We start from the raw sequence: 16314 nt of genomic DNA, 5'->3' as shown, positions 1-16314 counted from the left end.
TGATACGGCTTTGTATTTTTGAAAATTGATTTTTATGCTTCCCTCTAGCCACGTTGGGCGGCAGAGAAATATTTTTATTCGTGCGAAAGCTGAAATAAGTACGTAATAAAACGATGATATATTAAATTCGTTTTCCTTGCTTTCAGTTTTTATTATGCACCATTTTTCATTTTTATTGAATTGAACGCGGAGAATCTTCCACTGTAGCTTCAGGCGTAAGAAGGTTAAATTATTTGCGCCAATCAAACTGGCTTCTGCAAGACTGAAGGCAACCGAGCTCTCTCCTGCTTCGCCCTTTATTTTACGCACCCGAAGGCTAGTGCACTTCAATGAAATTCACTTTCATTAGATTAGCAAACGCATTGCCATTTTAAAGTTGCATGTTCCCGTACCCTTGACAAAAAACGACCAGTTTTTGTTTTTCCAAACCGATATAAAATCCTTTCCATTAACTCGCTTCAACAGATTCAACAAACTGTGTTTTACAAGTTATTCTGATACGGCATCCTAATAGACGTCGAAAAATATTTTTTAAAGACTAGATCTTGAAAACATCATGTAAATTAACTTGACAGTTCATATTTTTGTTAGTAATAATACGACTATTCCGGCGTATTGCGCATATTATTATCTACAGCACTGCTTTATTTGTCTAGCCATACAGCATTTTCACCTTACACTGTGAACTATAACACAACAGTCCTGGCAAAAATAGAAGCGGCTTCTTTAAGAGAGGGGTGCGGGCGCAAAGCATTGTCTCTCCAGAAGTACGCGCGAGCCAATGAAGAGGCGCGTATCAGAGTTCGGACAGAAGGGGTTTGTCTCACCTGCTCGAAATCACTTCAAGAGGCGCGCGAACAGGACATTTTCAGCTCGCTACAATTAATATGCACGTATCGGACAGTTAACACTTCACTTTAGATAACAGTGGAGCGCGCATGTATGAGCCGTGCGCCCTTCTGACAGAACCTCTCCAGAAACGCGTCAGTTTCCTGCGTGACAACTTGGCAACTCGTCAGTCCGTGGATTTAACAGTAAACGCGGAGCCCTTCACACGGTCGATCTGATTTTAAGGTACCGTATTATGGAACTGAAAACAGGCCAAACGCAATGCATGGAAGTCTTGGATAATGCCGATTCGTGATGGAGTCACTGTGATCTCTGTTTCACTATTCTTTGGACAACAAATGGCAGCGAAATAATCCGCATGGGCACTTGAGCACTTTAATGAAGAATATTTGCTAGAAAATAAAAGTGCATACATTGGGGAATAAATTGTGTTGAAGTGTTAGGAATAAAACATTGCAACCTGCGAGGCTGTGCGTAACGAACTAAACCGCGACGATGGAGCACACGGGAATCGAAGAGGTGAACCAGACCCACCAGCACGAGCCCATCAGCTTTGGAATAGATCAGATTCTCAATGGCTCGGACCAGCCGAGCAGCTGCATGCTCCCGAGCCGAACCAGCGACACGGACTACCCACTCGCGCCCAACGTGTACGCCAACGGCTACAACAGCATGTACAATCCGGCCTGTTCGATGGCGGCGAGTCTGGCAGGTTCCTACAATGTCAACATGAACATGAACGTTAGCATGAATATGAACGTTAACGTGAACTCAGGGAATGCAGGTGGTGTCATCCGCGTCCCCGCACACAGACCCATGCCACCCGCCCCTCACCCGCCTGCTCCACATCCACATAGCATCGCGGCGGGGATGCCCACCGTGCCCACAGTGCCCAGCATGGGCAACCACGCCAGCTTCTCGTTTCCCTGGATGGAGAGCAGCAGAAGATTTGCAAAGGATCGATTGACTGGTAAGACTTATTATTTTCGCGTTGAATTGTATTTACAGTACGCAATTCATAAAACTGCCATACTGTCATTGTGTGCGCGCCTGACTGACCAGCAGCGAGGCAGACAGTTTATTTGCTGAAATTAAAGATGATTGTGTGTCTCGATCAGTTCACAACAAGCAAATAGCGTAATTTCATGTGACATTTCAGCAAATCGGGGACCATTTAGAGAATAATTAAAAGTGAATAAAAGACAAACATACAATACAATATATCAACAACATTGCAGTAAATAGGCGGATATGACGTCCGTTTTCACAATTCTGTATGGAATATAAAGTAACATAAAACAACACAAAAATATACAAATAAAAAAGTGGCAAGTCTTTTCAATTTACCTTTAATGTTACACTGTTTTATTTATGTCAATATTCCATTCCGTATACCGCACAATATATTTGCTAAAATATATATATATTATTATTAGGCCTAATATTATGATTATTATTATTGTACTGCTACAAATATAAGTTCTTAACAGAAATAGATTGTATTCAGATGTTCATAATTTCCAGTGAAATATGTTGAAGTAAAAAATAATTCAATTCCTACACATTTTTTATTAAAAGCAAAATTTTGAATGATATTTTGAGAGAGTGTGAGAATTTGTCTATAGCCAAAGTGATTTTAACCTTAACATTTATTTTCCTATATTAGTGGATTTTTTAATGGATTTATATTAGTAACATTTTTTTGTAGACTAACCAAATGTGACAACACAAAGCCATATACTTGTTAATGTATAAAATTAAAGTTATTTGAAATTATCTAAAAATAAAAACATGTTTAAACACATCAGTTATTGGGATTTACAATAATTCATTTTATTGTGGCCTGGATTTGATTTACACAGGTTCCACTGCGCTCAGGCCCACAGCTGTACCAACAATCTCGGCCTGTTATACTGCTAGTTCCTCCATAAAACACACCTTTCAAAAACACATTTTCATCCTAATAGTTGCATCTGCATGTTTTATGAAACCGGTTATGTCCATTTTCTAGAGCTACTGTCTCTCTGGGCCTTCAGGAAAAATTAATCACTATACAATGGCAGCAGGGCACCAAGTGTTGCCTGTATGTCACAGCCAGTAGTGATGCGTAATGGCATGTTGACAAATCGTTTTAATCTACGCAAACGTAATACCAATAGAGATCAAAGAGAGCACAATTTTGGATAGGCCTAACATTTCAAAGTGGGAGGAAAAAACAGAAGTTAAGGATATAGGCTATTATATTGCACGGTTACAGAAGGAGAATTCATGATGCTTGTTCTATCATTTTAATAACTATAACAACAAATAGGCTATGCTATTTTATTACATATAGAGAATAAAAAAATAGCACATTAATTATAATTATGAAAGATACTGAAAAACAGTGTGTCAAACGCTGTGTTTGCGTCTAGAGCAGCACTTCGTTTTTTATTTGGCCAGCTCTCTTCTTCAAATGACGTCACTCGTAGTGAAATGAAAATGAAGAAGAATATGGATTTCTGGCCATTAAATATTCACAATTCCGCTCTATGTTCATTAATTATTCAAATGAGAAATTGATATGTCAACTGCAAAAGCTCTTTTGTAAATATGCTTATCAATTTTACTCATAGTCACTTAGGGCCGTTCATTTATTTTATTTTATCTCTTCCGTGCTTTGAACGGCGATGGCTGCAATTACAGCAGGATATACTTCAGCTTTTTTAACTCAATACAATAAATCTATTATAATAGTAATAATCATTATTCTTCTTAAAAATAATAATACAAATTATTATTATTATTATTAACAATAATAGAGGCCCATCTCTTTTGATTATTTTTAGACGACTGTTTGCTGGATTAAAATCACAGAAAATGGAGCAATCGCAATCGCAATAAATCAATAATAATAATAAATATGTCAATAAATAAATTAAAATAAGTAAAGTCTTAATTTTTGACACATGTAGTCAATAGCGTAAAGAATAGTAGTCTACTCTGTTGCATGTTAATCCTTAAGAACTTTTCTTAAAGTAAGGCCACATGTCAGCCTCAATGCACTAAGGCCTTGCAAAAATACTTTTTCCTCTCGACTATTTTCACCGACAGCTTAAATTGCATGTCTGCATTTCACCACAAGTGTCACAGCGTGTATAGGTGCACGAACAGGCCTGAGACTCGATACGCACTGCAGGCCGGACATATCATGCCGTATTGGGAGGCGATGAAATGCTATACCGCATGTTTTTTTGTTAATTGACTCCTTGGCAGTTTGCAAGTTTATAAAAATCCAGAAATGCATAAACAGATCAGTCGCTCTCAAGTCAATAAACACAGGTGGGTTGGTGGTCGTGAATGCGCGCGGCGGCATTGGCCCTTTGAAATGAACTTATGAGCTTGACTTTCTCTGTTAACATCACTGGCGGCAACTGCGGGGCGCAAAGACCTCTTTATATACAAAACTGTTATATTTGAATAGTTTATTTATTTAAATTACACCAAAAACTACAGTGGCACGAGAAGCACATCATGCGCTCCATTTACATCCAGGGCCGTAGGCTATTTCTCCCTCACACACGGGCACAAAGGCGTCCACCGATTTCACATCACAGTTTATTCATCAACGGGCACATTTATTTTACAGAGCAGCATTACTGGTGGTGATGGGGGGATATCGGGCAGAGCATCACAACAAGGAGCAGGTGATGGTCGTAATCTGATATCACCGGCCTTAGAGAAATTGGAAAATGAAATTGCATGTGGATGGCGCTCTATCTGAAATGACAATAATGATCTTTCCCACCCATAAATACAAATGATTATGAAACTGAGACGAGGCCACGTAGCCATGGCTACTGTGTCTAAAGGGAGAGACAATCGTCACTGGCGGCTCTCGAGCGCACGGTTTATGGCCTTCCATGACAATTATTTTATTTTATTTGATATTTCAATTCCCAGCATGAGGGGAAATTTAAAGGCACGTTCTGTTTTGACTCACCGCGCGTAAATAGCGACAAATGCCCATGTTATATTTCAATATCTCGCTTTGAATCCATTACATGTATATTTATTAGATTGCGACAAAGGTAATATTCGCAATGGGAAAGGCAGACGCTGTCGCATGAAGGTGATATCACGTATAACTGATTTTATTACTGTCCGCATATTCTCTAAGGCAAGCTTTGATTTTTTGATGTGCTCACGATAAATTTTATTACACAGACATATCATTTAGAATTCCCTCCGCTGTCGAGAGAGAATACGGAGATTGTTTTGTTTCAAGTTGACCCACATATGTATTTTGCGGGGGAGTGAAGGGTTTCTGGGAAACACGTTCTTCGTTTTGTTTGCACATATCCTACACAGTAGAAAAATCTTCATCTTTTAAACAGGAAAATTGCTAACACTTAACAATAAGGTCTGATTTTTAAACATTATACATAGTTCAATAACTACAACATACGCATATTTTTCCAGCATTTTTAATCTTCAATTTTAGATATTAATATACATGCAGTGCTAGTTTATTGTGCATCAAGTTTGGGTTTAAACATTTTCCTGCAGTTCAAATGATCTAGCACCATAAATACAAATTAGGCTACCAAATGTTAAAACTACATGTACAATGAACAATAATTACTTCTAATGTATTGGTATTGTTAGTTCACAAACAAATGTGACCTTACAGTTTTACCAATGAATTTATATATTATATAAAGATGAAAGTAAAAATACTGAATGATTTCTGGCTGTTTAATTGATGTGGACTCAGACCGCCTGTCACTCAGGATCAGAGCTTTAATTAAAAGCAATCAAATCCAATTACGCACAGGAATGAAGAGTCTATGCGCTTAATCCAATCAGAAGCCTTTTTACTTGCATGTTCAATAAAAGATGGCAAATAAACTAGAAGGTAGACATTAAGTGTCCTGATCAAAATTAAAAAGTATAAATGCCTACTTAGTACACCAATAAAATTAAACTGACTTTTATTGCCTGGTAATGCCATTTTTAAACTTCTTGTTTTTTCGCCATGACTGACTGTCTGTGAGGAGTCTAAAACAGATTCAATGTCAGCCTGGCCTCATATCAGACCTTGAGGAATCCCAGCATGACTAGTGTGAACTGTTAAGATGTTCCTTTAAGAGTCACCGATTGCACGGCAGTGAATCTTAAATTACACAAGAACGTGAATAAATGTAGTCGAGCGCTGTGACTTTAGCCAACAACACACATTCACAGGTCTCTAACATGGAATTTAAGCTCCGACCTGCCTTAGAGAGATTTCGCTCCATGTTCTCACACATGAGCAGCCAACCATTGCAAGACTCAAGTTCAGATCAGCAACAAGAATCACATTACTCTAATATAGGCTAAACATCTCGGTGGAAGGTCACTGTTAAAACAGGTTTTCTGCAAGAAAGGCTTGGGTCTTCTCAATCTTTTCAATTAATTTCATTCTTTCTAGACACCACGTTTTTTCTAATATCTCCATTTTACTTTTGCTTTCTTCACTTTATACAAAGATGCTGCGTACACATTTTTCTTGAAATGCTTCACCACAATTTGTTTCCCCCGCAACACTGAAGCAAACATTAGATTGCATAAACCACTTTTGTAATTTAGCAAACACTGAGTATAGTTTTCCACATCCTTCTTATGTGGAACATTAGAGCGAGTTTATCATTATTCAGATGCAGAAATGCATTAACAGTGAACACGGACAATGATGTGTGAACTGTCAATCATTGATGCAGACACCAAATGAAATGAACATAGTTATACGCACCAAAAACATCATGTTGGTTCTCATCTGCAATTAGAGCCCTATTTAAATTTCAGTTTGTTTCCGTTTATTGGTAGAAAGACAGAAGGTTCTGGTGTTATAATGTTTGATGTCCACAGGGATTTGTGCAGGAATTACAACAAAACACAGTTGCTGTATACTCTTTACATGCGCTACTGATATAATCCACATAATCCACTGTTTATCCATTTCTATAATCCTTATTTACCTTTACACAGGGCAACATGTCAACGAGCTGGCATTTGATGAGACTTTTAACCACAGACTGTTATTCACTCACTGCAGCTCCAAACATCATTGAAATGAAAAAGCACAGTGAAAAATTCCAATAAATACAATGACTTGAGAATTCAAAAACCAAGACCTCGGTTTGTAAAACCATGAATAATGGATGAACAATACAGAAGGGCTGAATGAGAATTTCAATTTCAGTGCTATTAGCATTTTAATTAATATAAAGCAAATACAATTTGTCCAGGTCTTTACTAAAGTATATGTGCACCTATATCACAATTAAGATTATTGATTTCTTTTCATTTACTTTTTGAGAGTAATTAAAAACATTATGTCTGCGCAAATGGCCATAAATTTACTTGCACATTCATAAAAGCCCTGCAGATAACAATAATGCCATTCAATGATAAAAAAACAAGTGTTTAATGCCCTATTATACACTAAACATATACATGTATATTTTTTACAACATACAATAATAACAATCCCAAATGAAATTTTATCATTGAAATAATTTGAAATATGTGAAGAGTCCAAAATGAACCAATTCGTTTTTTTTAAATACAGATTTATTATATAGTTTAATATGTTTTAATGTGTTTTATTGTGTTAGTTAGCTGTATTTTTGTAAGTTATTATGGCTTAAATCAAAACAAACCAACTGCAGTTTGAGTGATATTAATTGGAATGCACAATTAAAAAAACATCGTTTCTAAATATTATGAAAACGTAGTTTTGGAATCAAACTCTTCATATGTCGATTTGATTTAAATATACATGCGATGGACTAAAAAATAGCTTTTTTTTTAGATCATTTAGCCTATATTTTAATATTCAGGCCTACTCACGTCCCGCTGTTTTTTTTTCCACAGCTGCTCTTTCACCGTTCTCCGTGACAAGAAGGATCGGTCATCCGTACCAGAACCGAACTCCGCCGAAACGGAAAAAGCCGCGCACGTCATTCAGTCGCGTGCAGATCTGTGAGCTGGAGAAACGCTTCCACCGGCAGAAATACCTGGCGTCCGCGGAGCGCGCGACGCTCGCCAAAGCCCTCAAAATGACAGATGCTCAGGTCAAAACCTGGTTCCAGAACAGGAGAACAAAATGGAGGTGCGTTAAAGAACTGCATTTATAATCTGGTAACATGTATATTTTGTAGACACATCATTAAAAAAAATGTTAAATTACATTTTTTATTAAATACACTCATGTTATATAGAAAGAGTTCATTTGCAAAACTGCATGTGTGCTAGATAATTTGTTTCTTTTTGTGATATCATGTTTTTATTGTGTTTTATTACATGTTTATTTGTGTTGGTTAGCTATAACTAAATATTGTATTTTTTAAGTTGCCATTTACTAAATACAACCCAACTGCAGTGTGATTGATATTAACTGGAATGCACAATAAAATGATTTTTATTTACATCATTTTTTTGTTTTAATTTTTGCAAATGAACTCCTCATGTAGGCTTTAATAAGTGTTCTTTTGTCACTTTTTGTAGTCTGTTGAACTCTTTTCTACTACCGATAACCTTAGAATTGATCTGTGGATGTTAAATGTTCTTAAAATCATATTAAACCATGTAGATAGAATTAGAAGCCTGCTTTATAATAAAACGGTAACAAATCCCTAATTTCAGTCCGCAAACTTTCTCACTTGATGCTTCAGATCTGCTATTGCTTTCCCGCCTGCAATAAATGTGACTATTTTTCCAATTGCGGCTAATTAAGTCAGGAATGAGTTTAAGCAAGCAGGGCATTCAGGGCCTACTGGAAAAATCCTTCTGTGGATTTGCTGAGGTTTGCATTTTATTTGTTTATTTATTTATTTTACATTGGACACCAATTGTCTTGACCAAGCAGAAATGTTCAAGCTCTTAAAAGGCTGTATAGAAACTTGCTGCCCATGCACTACAGAGCCCATATACTTCTGAATAATTGAGAGCATGTCCATTCTTTCCCCATAATCTACTCAACCTTTTGCTGTTGGCTCTTTTGGAGCAAATAAGTGCCCAATCTAATTAAGAGCAGGGCTTACTTACCTTTGGTTTTACCAACAGGCTGCAGTAGCAGACAAGAGCTTGCTCGACGTGATTTATTTATAATGAAGCTGAGTCATGGCCTTTAACAAATAAAAATTTATTATGGTTGTTTCTGGATGCCTACTCATCAATATTTATGGGGCTCTACTTAATTCAACAATTATCTGGATCTGTTGAAAGCTGCTGGGAAATATTCATTAGCATGGTCGCTTCCCTGGATTGTTGAGTTTGCGATGCTTTTAGATGGTCTCTCAGGAACGAGATGCTGGTAAACCTTACATCAGACCTGGAACCCTTAAGAATAAATACATGTGTCACTTTTAGAAAATCTGACTGAGAAATTAAGCAAGATGTTAATAAAATACAATATTATTTAATGCAACCGAATCAAACTCACCCTAAAGGTCAAACACCTTAAAGGGATAGTTCACCCAAAAATAAAAATTCTGTCATCATTTACTCACCCTTTTGTAATTTCAAACCTGTACGACTTTCTGTCTTCCACAGAACACAAAAGAAGGCATTTTGAAAAATGTTATTAACCGCACCCCATTCACTTGCATTGTTTTAGTGTGAATGGGGTCCAGTGCTATTTGGTAACCAACATTCTTCAAAATATCTTCTTTAGTGTTCTGCGGAAGAAAGATAGTCGTAAAGGTTTGAAATTACAAAAGGGTGAGTAAGTGATGACAGATTTTTTATTTTTGATCAGTTTAAGGGAACATCTATTGTTTTTTTTCTTTCCCATTCTGTTTAGCATATTATTAATGTGACACTTGCTGGGTTAATTTTTCAAACTTAAAATGTAATAGGGCATATCACAAAAATGTTATTAAAACTGTAGGCGCAATGAAAACATTCGAAAAAATGCCTAGAAATGAAACGAGTGCTCCTTTTAATTTGAAGGCTTTTCAGTTTTGTAATGATGTACAATTTTCAACGGTAGTCTAGAAAGACACTTTGAGAATGAAGGATGTATTTGTGTGTCGATCGTATGGGTAACAAGCCTGTGATCAAATGAGGCGAGTGCAATCGCATTACACATTACAGTGATGCATTTAGCGGTGACGTGTGGCTAATGGACGCCAGGCGGCAGGTATGGAGGAACAATTTAGGCCCTCATTGTGGATACATTTTGTCATGGAGGATAAAGTAATAAAGACAATTTCCCCCTGAAATGTGAATTCTTTTTATGATAAACGTATATTGGATGCCCTGTAATTTGTCGTTTGATGTCACTCCCTTTTAGATTTTGGATTCAATTTGTTGTTTAATGCATTTTTGTGCTTATTTTAAGAGGAAAGTACTTTAAAATTAAATTAAATACAATTTTGCCTCTGATGTTAAGTTTTGATAATCACATCAGACCAAGTCACTGTAACAGAAAACACTAAAAAGCATCTTTTAATGGTGAAATAAAAATATTGTGAACATAGATATTTCTAAAAGTGCGCGTGGGAGGCAACATCCCCCCCATTAAACCAGCTGCTCCACCTCCACACATACGAGGACTGTAATATTCACATCTGCTCGTGTTTACATCCAAGGTATTATTAAACGTAAAGGACCATTAACATTCACATGTTTCATTCGAAATGACATTAGTCATATAGCGCACATTGGTTATTTTTCATAAAGGCACAACGTGTCTGTTGTGTACGCTCAGATCTCTCGTGGTAATTAAAACCAGCCAACGACCAGCAATAGATAAACACGTTAGATGACATAATCCGCTTTCATTTTTAAGAAGAGGGTCCCCATCACCGCACATCATGTTGACTTCTATCATGTCTCCGTTGACAGGAGGCAGACGGCGGAGGAGAGGGAGGCCGAGAGGCAGCAGGCCAATCGTCTGATGCTGCAGTTACAACAGGAAGCCTTTCAGAAGACCCTGAGTCAACCTCTACAACAAGACCCTCTCTGCCTACACAACTCCTCGCTTTACGCCCTGCAGAACTTACAGCCGTGGGCCGAAGAAAACAAGGTGACCTCCGTCACCTCAGTCGCATCTGTGGTGTGACCCACACCTGTCTTGTGTGCTATTTAAAATGAGGATTTTATAGTCCGGGTGTAACATTATACAATCCCAATTAGAACTTAATTTGGGTGGATCTCTGACATTTGGACTCATTTTAGGAACATCTGTATGAAGCCGCACATGCTTTTTTTGTGGAACGTTAAGAGATCTCACTCTTTTAACCTATTTTTTCCAGTCACGTAATCAATTTCAGTGATTTGTTTTTGATAGGATCAGCGATGAAATGGCAGTCTAACAACCAAACTGTATTTTTATGTACTTGTTTATTGCTCAAGCAGTTTCATTAATACTTATTTAAATCTCGGCATGGAAGCCTAATATAGTATTCCCAGTTAAAATGGAATCAAAATATGCAAATCCTCTTCACGTTTTCATTCCCACATACATCTGATTGGTCATTTACTCGTCCCTTACGCTACGTTCTCGTTCCTCTTTTCTTCAGCTACCCATCTAAGAGAGGGAGGGGTTATGTCCTCTCCAACCCAAAACCGCAAAGCTGTCTGATGAATTTCATCCATCGAGATGGCTGTTTGTCTACGTGCCATTTGGCATCGAGGAGACTGACTCAACCCCAGACTCGTTCATTCTTGTTCCTTTTATTTGTGGGTTTTTTTGGACTTTGTAAGATGTGTTTGTGATGCATGTTCTCTACATTACATGTACGAAGAGATGGACTTAATACTGTTAATTCTGTCGAGCTGGAGTCCTTCCTGAAACGCATTTTGGAAGCAATTACGGAGGCACTCTTTCATCGATGTGACATTTAAAGTGTTTTATATTAAAAAGAATTGTGACTTCTAAATTGAGTATAATTTTTCTATTTAGGTTTGTGTTTCCTTGGTATTGTTAAAGTTGTAAAATCAACTTAAAGGTGAAATGTTTCATTTCGAAGCCACTACCATCATGAGACAGATTGGCAAACATCTGCCATTGGTCAGACAAATACTTAATCCCGCCCCAAAGCCATGACGTTCGTCGAGCCAATGTTGCTATGTCTGGGTGGTAAAAACGCTCAAGTTTTGATAGCACCACGGAGGCAAAAATGTTTACGCTCTTCAGGGAAATCAACATACAAATAGCTTGCTTATAGTCGTGTCCGTGTTAAGCCGAGATGCACATGGAACAAAACATGCGTGACCTTTAATTTCACCTCCTACATTTAGATTCCAGATCATCATCCACTGTAAACATCTAATATCCTGCTTGAAAAAAAACTTGTTTGTATAAAAAACACGTTCCTGACACGTATTTTACAGAAATTCATCACCCATGTCCACCCAGACACTGCATGGGCGTAAACAACTGATGGGATCTCTGAGAGCCAGGAGAGCAGTCAAAACAGGAGTTTCCTCATTGGTTACCACAGAAGAGTGATATCAGGGTAACTGAGGGAACGGATGTGGAATCGTGGCAGTTTTATTCGCTGTAAATGAGCCCTCACGTACCGTTCCACACATGGCTGCATCTCCCAGGATATGCTGAAGAGGTAAACGGATTACAGCTCTTCACGGCCTGTGGCGCTAAGAAAAGAACCAATGGTTGCACACGACGCATATGGGAAAAAAACATTTGGGTGTATCTAAATGATTAAAATTTAAGAGGGACAGTTCCCAAAAATAACAATTCTGTCATCATTTATTTATTCTCATGTCATTGAAAACCCGTCTATGACTTTTTATTTAGCAGAACACGTCTCAGTGGTTTTGTGTCCATACAACGGAAGTCAATGGGGGCCAGTGTTGTTTGGTAACCAACATTCTTCTAAATACCTTCTTTTTGCGTTCTGCAGAAGAAAGGAAGTCATATTTCTTTCTGCTGAAACAGAACGGTTTTTGAGGGAGTTATAAATGTGAAACACAAAGTGAAACAAAAAAAATGTTTTCTTTCCTGAGCTAAATGTTACTGGAGAACAAAATTAGCCATTCGTTATAATCCAAAAATAAATACAATTATTCTAAGCCTTCTTTTCTGTTTTATACAGAAATACGTTTAAGCAATATAATCAAGTACCCTGGGCAGGTAAACATTGCAGTGATGAATATTTTTTCTATATCAAGCTTTGAAATGTATAAGAAACTACGCTAAATGAAATTAGTCTAGATTTAGCCTTGGCGCTCCAGGTTTGTTTAGACAAGTTTGATGCCATCTCGCCAGGTGGAGATCCTGGCAGTGTAAGTCGGTTGCTACGGAGACACCTCCTCTACCCTCATTTCCTCTGCCAATCATCTTACCGCTTTCATCTTGCTGTCTATTCTGCGACGTGACTTCGCTCATTTCGCTGAAATTCCTTTAAGCGTCTGTTTTGGAAGCTCTTTATTGTGTTTGGCTAAAGGTGCTCCAAGGTTCTCTTTGTCCGCCTGGTGGCCCTTTATGTTTTTTATCCTATCTATCTGAAGGCACTCAACCTTTCGCAATAAAATGTTGCCGCACAAGATGAGCGAGAAGCAGAGGTTAAAGTATCACACTTCCTATCTCGCTACATGTTTCTAGACAGGCCTGTTTATCTCACAGACACTACAAACTAATATGAGTTATACAGCTTTTATTGTTCTTCATAATATCTTTGCTTTGTTAGATTGCATCAGATGCTAATAGTTCTAAGATCCACTGGTACGGTAACAGAGGCATAAACGCAATGAACAATTCACATGATGATATAATTCATTTCATTTCATTTCATTCATTTTTTAGATCTCAGCATAATGGCATTTTTTCACACTGTCTGTAGTGTGTAGTCACTCAAATCTTCCATAAGATAAAAAAATGTCAACAACATCAGCTAACATGGTACACAACGGGGAATCTGTGGAACAATCTTGTCTCAAGTATTGTTCCGTCAAACCCGTCACCAAAGGAAAGCAATAGAGAAAAACATCAGATATATCTCTAGTGTTATTGACAGATCTAAAATGCTGATCCACTCACCTGCACACGTCTGTGAAAAATCAGATGTTCTCTTTCAGAAAGAGATACAGGTCTGTGAAGTCTTAAGTTGAGAAAAACATTAAAGAAGTCAGTGTTTCATCATTGCAGTGGTAGACTTATACATTGGCATTGGATGGTTAAGAAATGGGGTCCTCTATTGGATCTAAACCATTTTAAATAGATAACAATCATATGATTTCAATATGTTTTGTATTATGTACTATTATTTACTGCAAAACTTCTCAAATTAAAAAAATACAGTAGTATTTATTATTACTTTAGGGCTGTCAAGATGATGAAATTTGGGTGACGATTAATTCAATAATTGCGATTATTCAGATTCATTTAAATCTCTTTAAAGGCTTTGACAATTATAACGATTGATTACAATTAATTTATTCAATGAATCAAATATAGATACATGAATAAAGGTGAAACTTCTTTCAATAACTACATTCCCTTTAGTGACATTAACCAAAAAAAAACTGGGATATGAGGATGATGTCATGTCTGATACAACTCAAATGATGAAGAAATGTTGAAGTAACAGTGAGTGCAGATCAAGGACGGTGGATGTAAAATGCTGCAGATCACCCTTGTTTTTCTAAGGATTTGCAATAATTGCGGTTATCTGAATTAATGGTGATTATGTCAAACAATTGCGATGAGACGATTATTTAATAATTGTGACAGCAATATCACTATTTATTATAGTGAACTGTAGTAGATATTAAAGATAGGACTGTGTTTTTAAATCTTGCTATAATAAATATTACAGTATTTACAATAGTTTGTCAGTTAACTATAGTTATTATACTACAGGACACCACAGTATACATTAAAACATTGTAATACATCTCAGCATAACAAATCACTCCAGTTTACTGTAGTAAATCTTAAAGTAAACAACAATATTTTTTTCATGTGGGATTGGCATAAAGTAAGCCACCATGCTTCAGATGCAGGCATTAACCATTAAAAAGCCATAACAGTCCATTACTACATTAAAACTTAATTCAGGTCCCACATTATAATTTACCAACAATATTCTACCTGTGTCAGGTGAACTACAAGAACACCTGCACATGCGCATTAAAAAAGGGATGCGACCTATGCAATGGATCATAAACACGCCAATATCGAGTTTACACCCTTTTTTGGAGGATTTATGAAAAAGAAGGGTTTGTTGAAACGTTAAGAAAGGTGTTGACAGAGGCCAGAGACTTCAGAGAGAAACGGTAAAGCCCGAGCATGTTTTCGGGAGTGTCATCAAACATGTGTATACGGGTCACTCACGTTAAAGTGCTGCCTGTTTTGAGCTGTGCTCTCAAGATGGCTTTTTTCCTCCTAACGCCAGCATGAAGGGTGGAAGCGATTATCTTTAGTCCTTATGTGTAGCTGTCACCTCAAACAAAACGACAGACTTCGTACTTTGAATAGGAAATCAACGTGATCCTCTGAAGAGTTTAACAAAAGACGGCCTACTGACCTACAAATCGTTAAATGCCAAAATTAGCCAGTGTGGGCACGGCAGTAGTCTGTTGACAATATAGTTGTCACGTTTACCTGTCAATTTATTAACTTAATCCCCTCACATGTTGGTTAAAAGTGATTGAAGCGTCTTGTTAAACACTTTGTTTTGGCCCTGCCGCCAAAACACCGCCCACTAAATATACGTCACCCAACCGAAATGATTGGCAGGCGTCAGCTCTGGGTGAAATATGGACAATATAAAAAATAAAAAGAGACTTACGAAGCACTATTTAATTTTAATTTATGAACTTAATTGTTTTTTATCTCTGACATAAATTGTAATTAATTTATTTTCAAATTATACCCCAAGTTTTATTTATGTAATTGTTATTTTATTTTTGTTGCTATCAATTAAATATGTTTCTACTATTTTGTACTATAAAAAGTCAGCTCTGGATGGGTCGAGTTTATTTCACTTATTTCATCGATTTATCATTTATTTTGAGTTATGTTGACATCATGAAAATTAACAATGCTTTTGGCTCCATTTTTATTACCATCGTTTTACTACAACTATTGTGCTTATTGTAGTAAAACCAGAGTAAACTAGTTTACAATGATTTGATACAAATAAATATATATCAAATGGCCTGTATTTAAATCAAGGTTATTTTTCGTAAGGGTGTATATGATTCTATCATCTATTTTGAACTATTCATCTTAAAAATTACTTAGATCAAACAATATAAGGATAACTCAATAACAAAACATATTTAAAGCTTAAAATCCAAACAGATTAATTTAGTGAATGTAAGATTCCCTTGAATTGTTATAACATAGTGCCATCTGGCGTACAAATACTGCTACAAGCAGCGCAACAGAACAAAAGGACTTTTACAACATTATTGAGGGAGCGTACTATTGGACGAGTCCTCTGCAAGCCCGCCTACTGGAGAACG

General features: G+C 36.9%; 1 protein-coding gene and 1 long non-coding RNA gene across 7 annotated transcripts in view; one reads left to right on the top strand and one right to left on the bottom strand.

Moving 5' to 3' along the window:
• Window positions 1-15548, bottom strand: part of LOC130437773 (uncharacterized) — a 77158-nt gene extending 61610 nt beyond the window's left edge. For all 5 annotated transcript variants that reach the window (XR_008909230.1, XR_008909231.1, XR_008909229.1 and 2 more), the window contains exons 1-2: window positions 15179-15548; window positions 7723-7954 (exon numbers count right to left, since the gene is read on the bottom strand). This is a non-coding gene — a long non-coding RNA (uncharacterized LOC130437773). The remainder of the gene's footprint in view (window positions 1-7722; window positions 7955-15178) is intronic.
• Window positions 817-11744, top strand: tlx2 (T cell leukemia homeobox 2). Of its 2 annotated transcripts, XM_056769335.1 has the most exons (4): window positions 817-1819; window positions 7747-7984; window positions 10723-10903; window positions 11400-11744. In XM_056769335.1, exons 1-4 carry the CDS (start codon window positions 1345-1347, stop codon window positions 11409-11411), a joined length of 906 nt encoding a protein of 301 aa, XP_056625313.1. In that variant the 5' UTR covers window positions 817-1344; the 3' UTR covers window positions 11412-11744. The 2 variants fall into 2 exon arrangements, with proteins under 2 accessions (XP_056625313.1, XP_056625312.1); XM_056769334.1 differs by lacking the exon at window positions 11400-11744 and having other exon boundaries at window positions 10723-11364.
• Window positions 15549-16314: the final 766 nt, after the last annotated feature.

Source organism: Triplophysa dalaica, chromosome 16 (genome assembly GCF_015846415.1).
Source record: "Triplophysa dalaica isolate WHDGS20190420 chromosome 16, ASM1584641v1, whole genome shotgun sequence".
Lineage (NCBI taxonomy): Eukaryota > Metazoa > Chordata > Actinopteri > Cypriniformes > Nemacheilidae > Triplophysa > Triplophysa dalaica.
The sequence above is the reverse complement of the archived record's forward strand: the minus strand, read 5'-3'. Positions and strand labels throughout refer to the sequence as shown.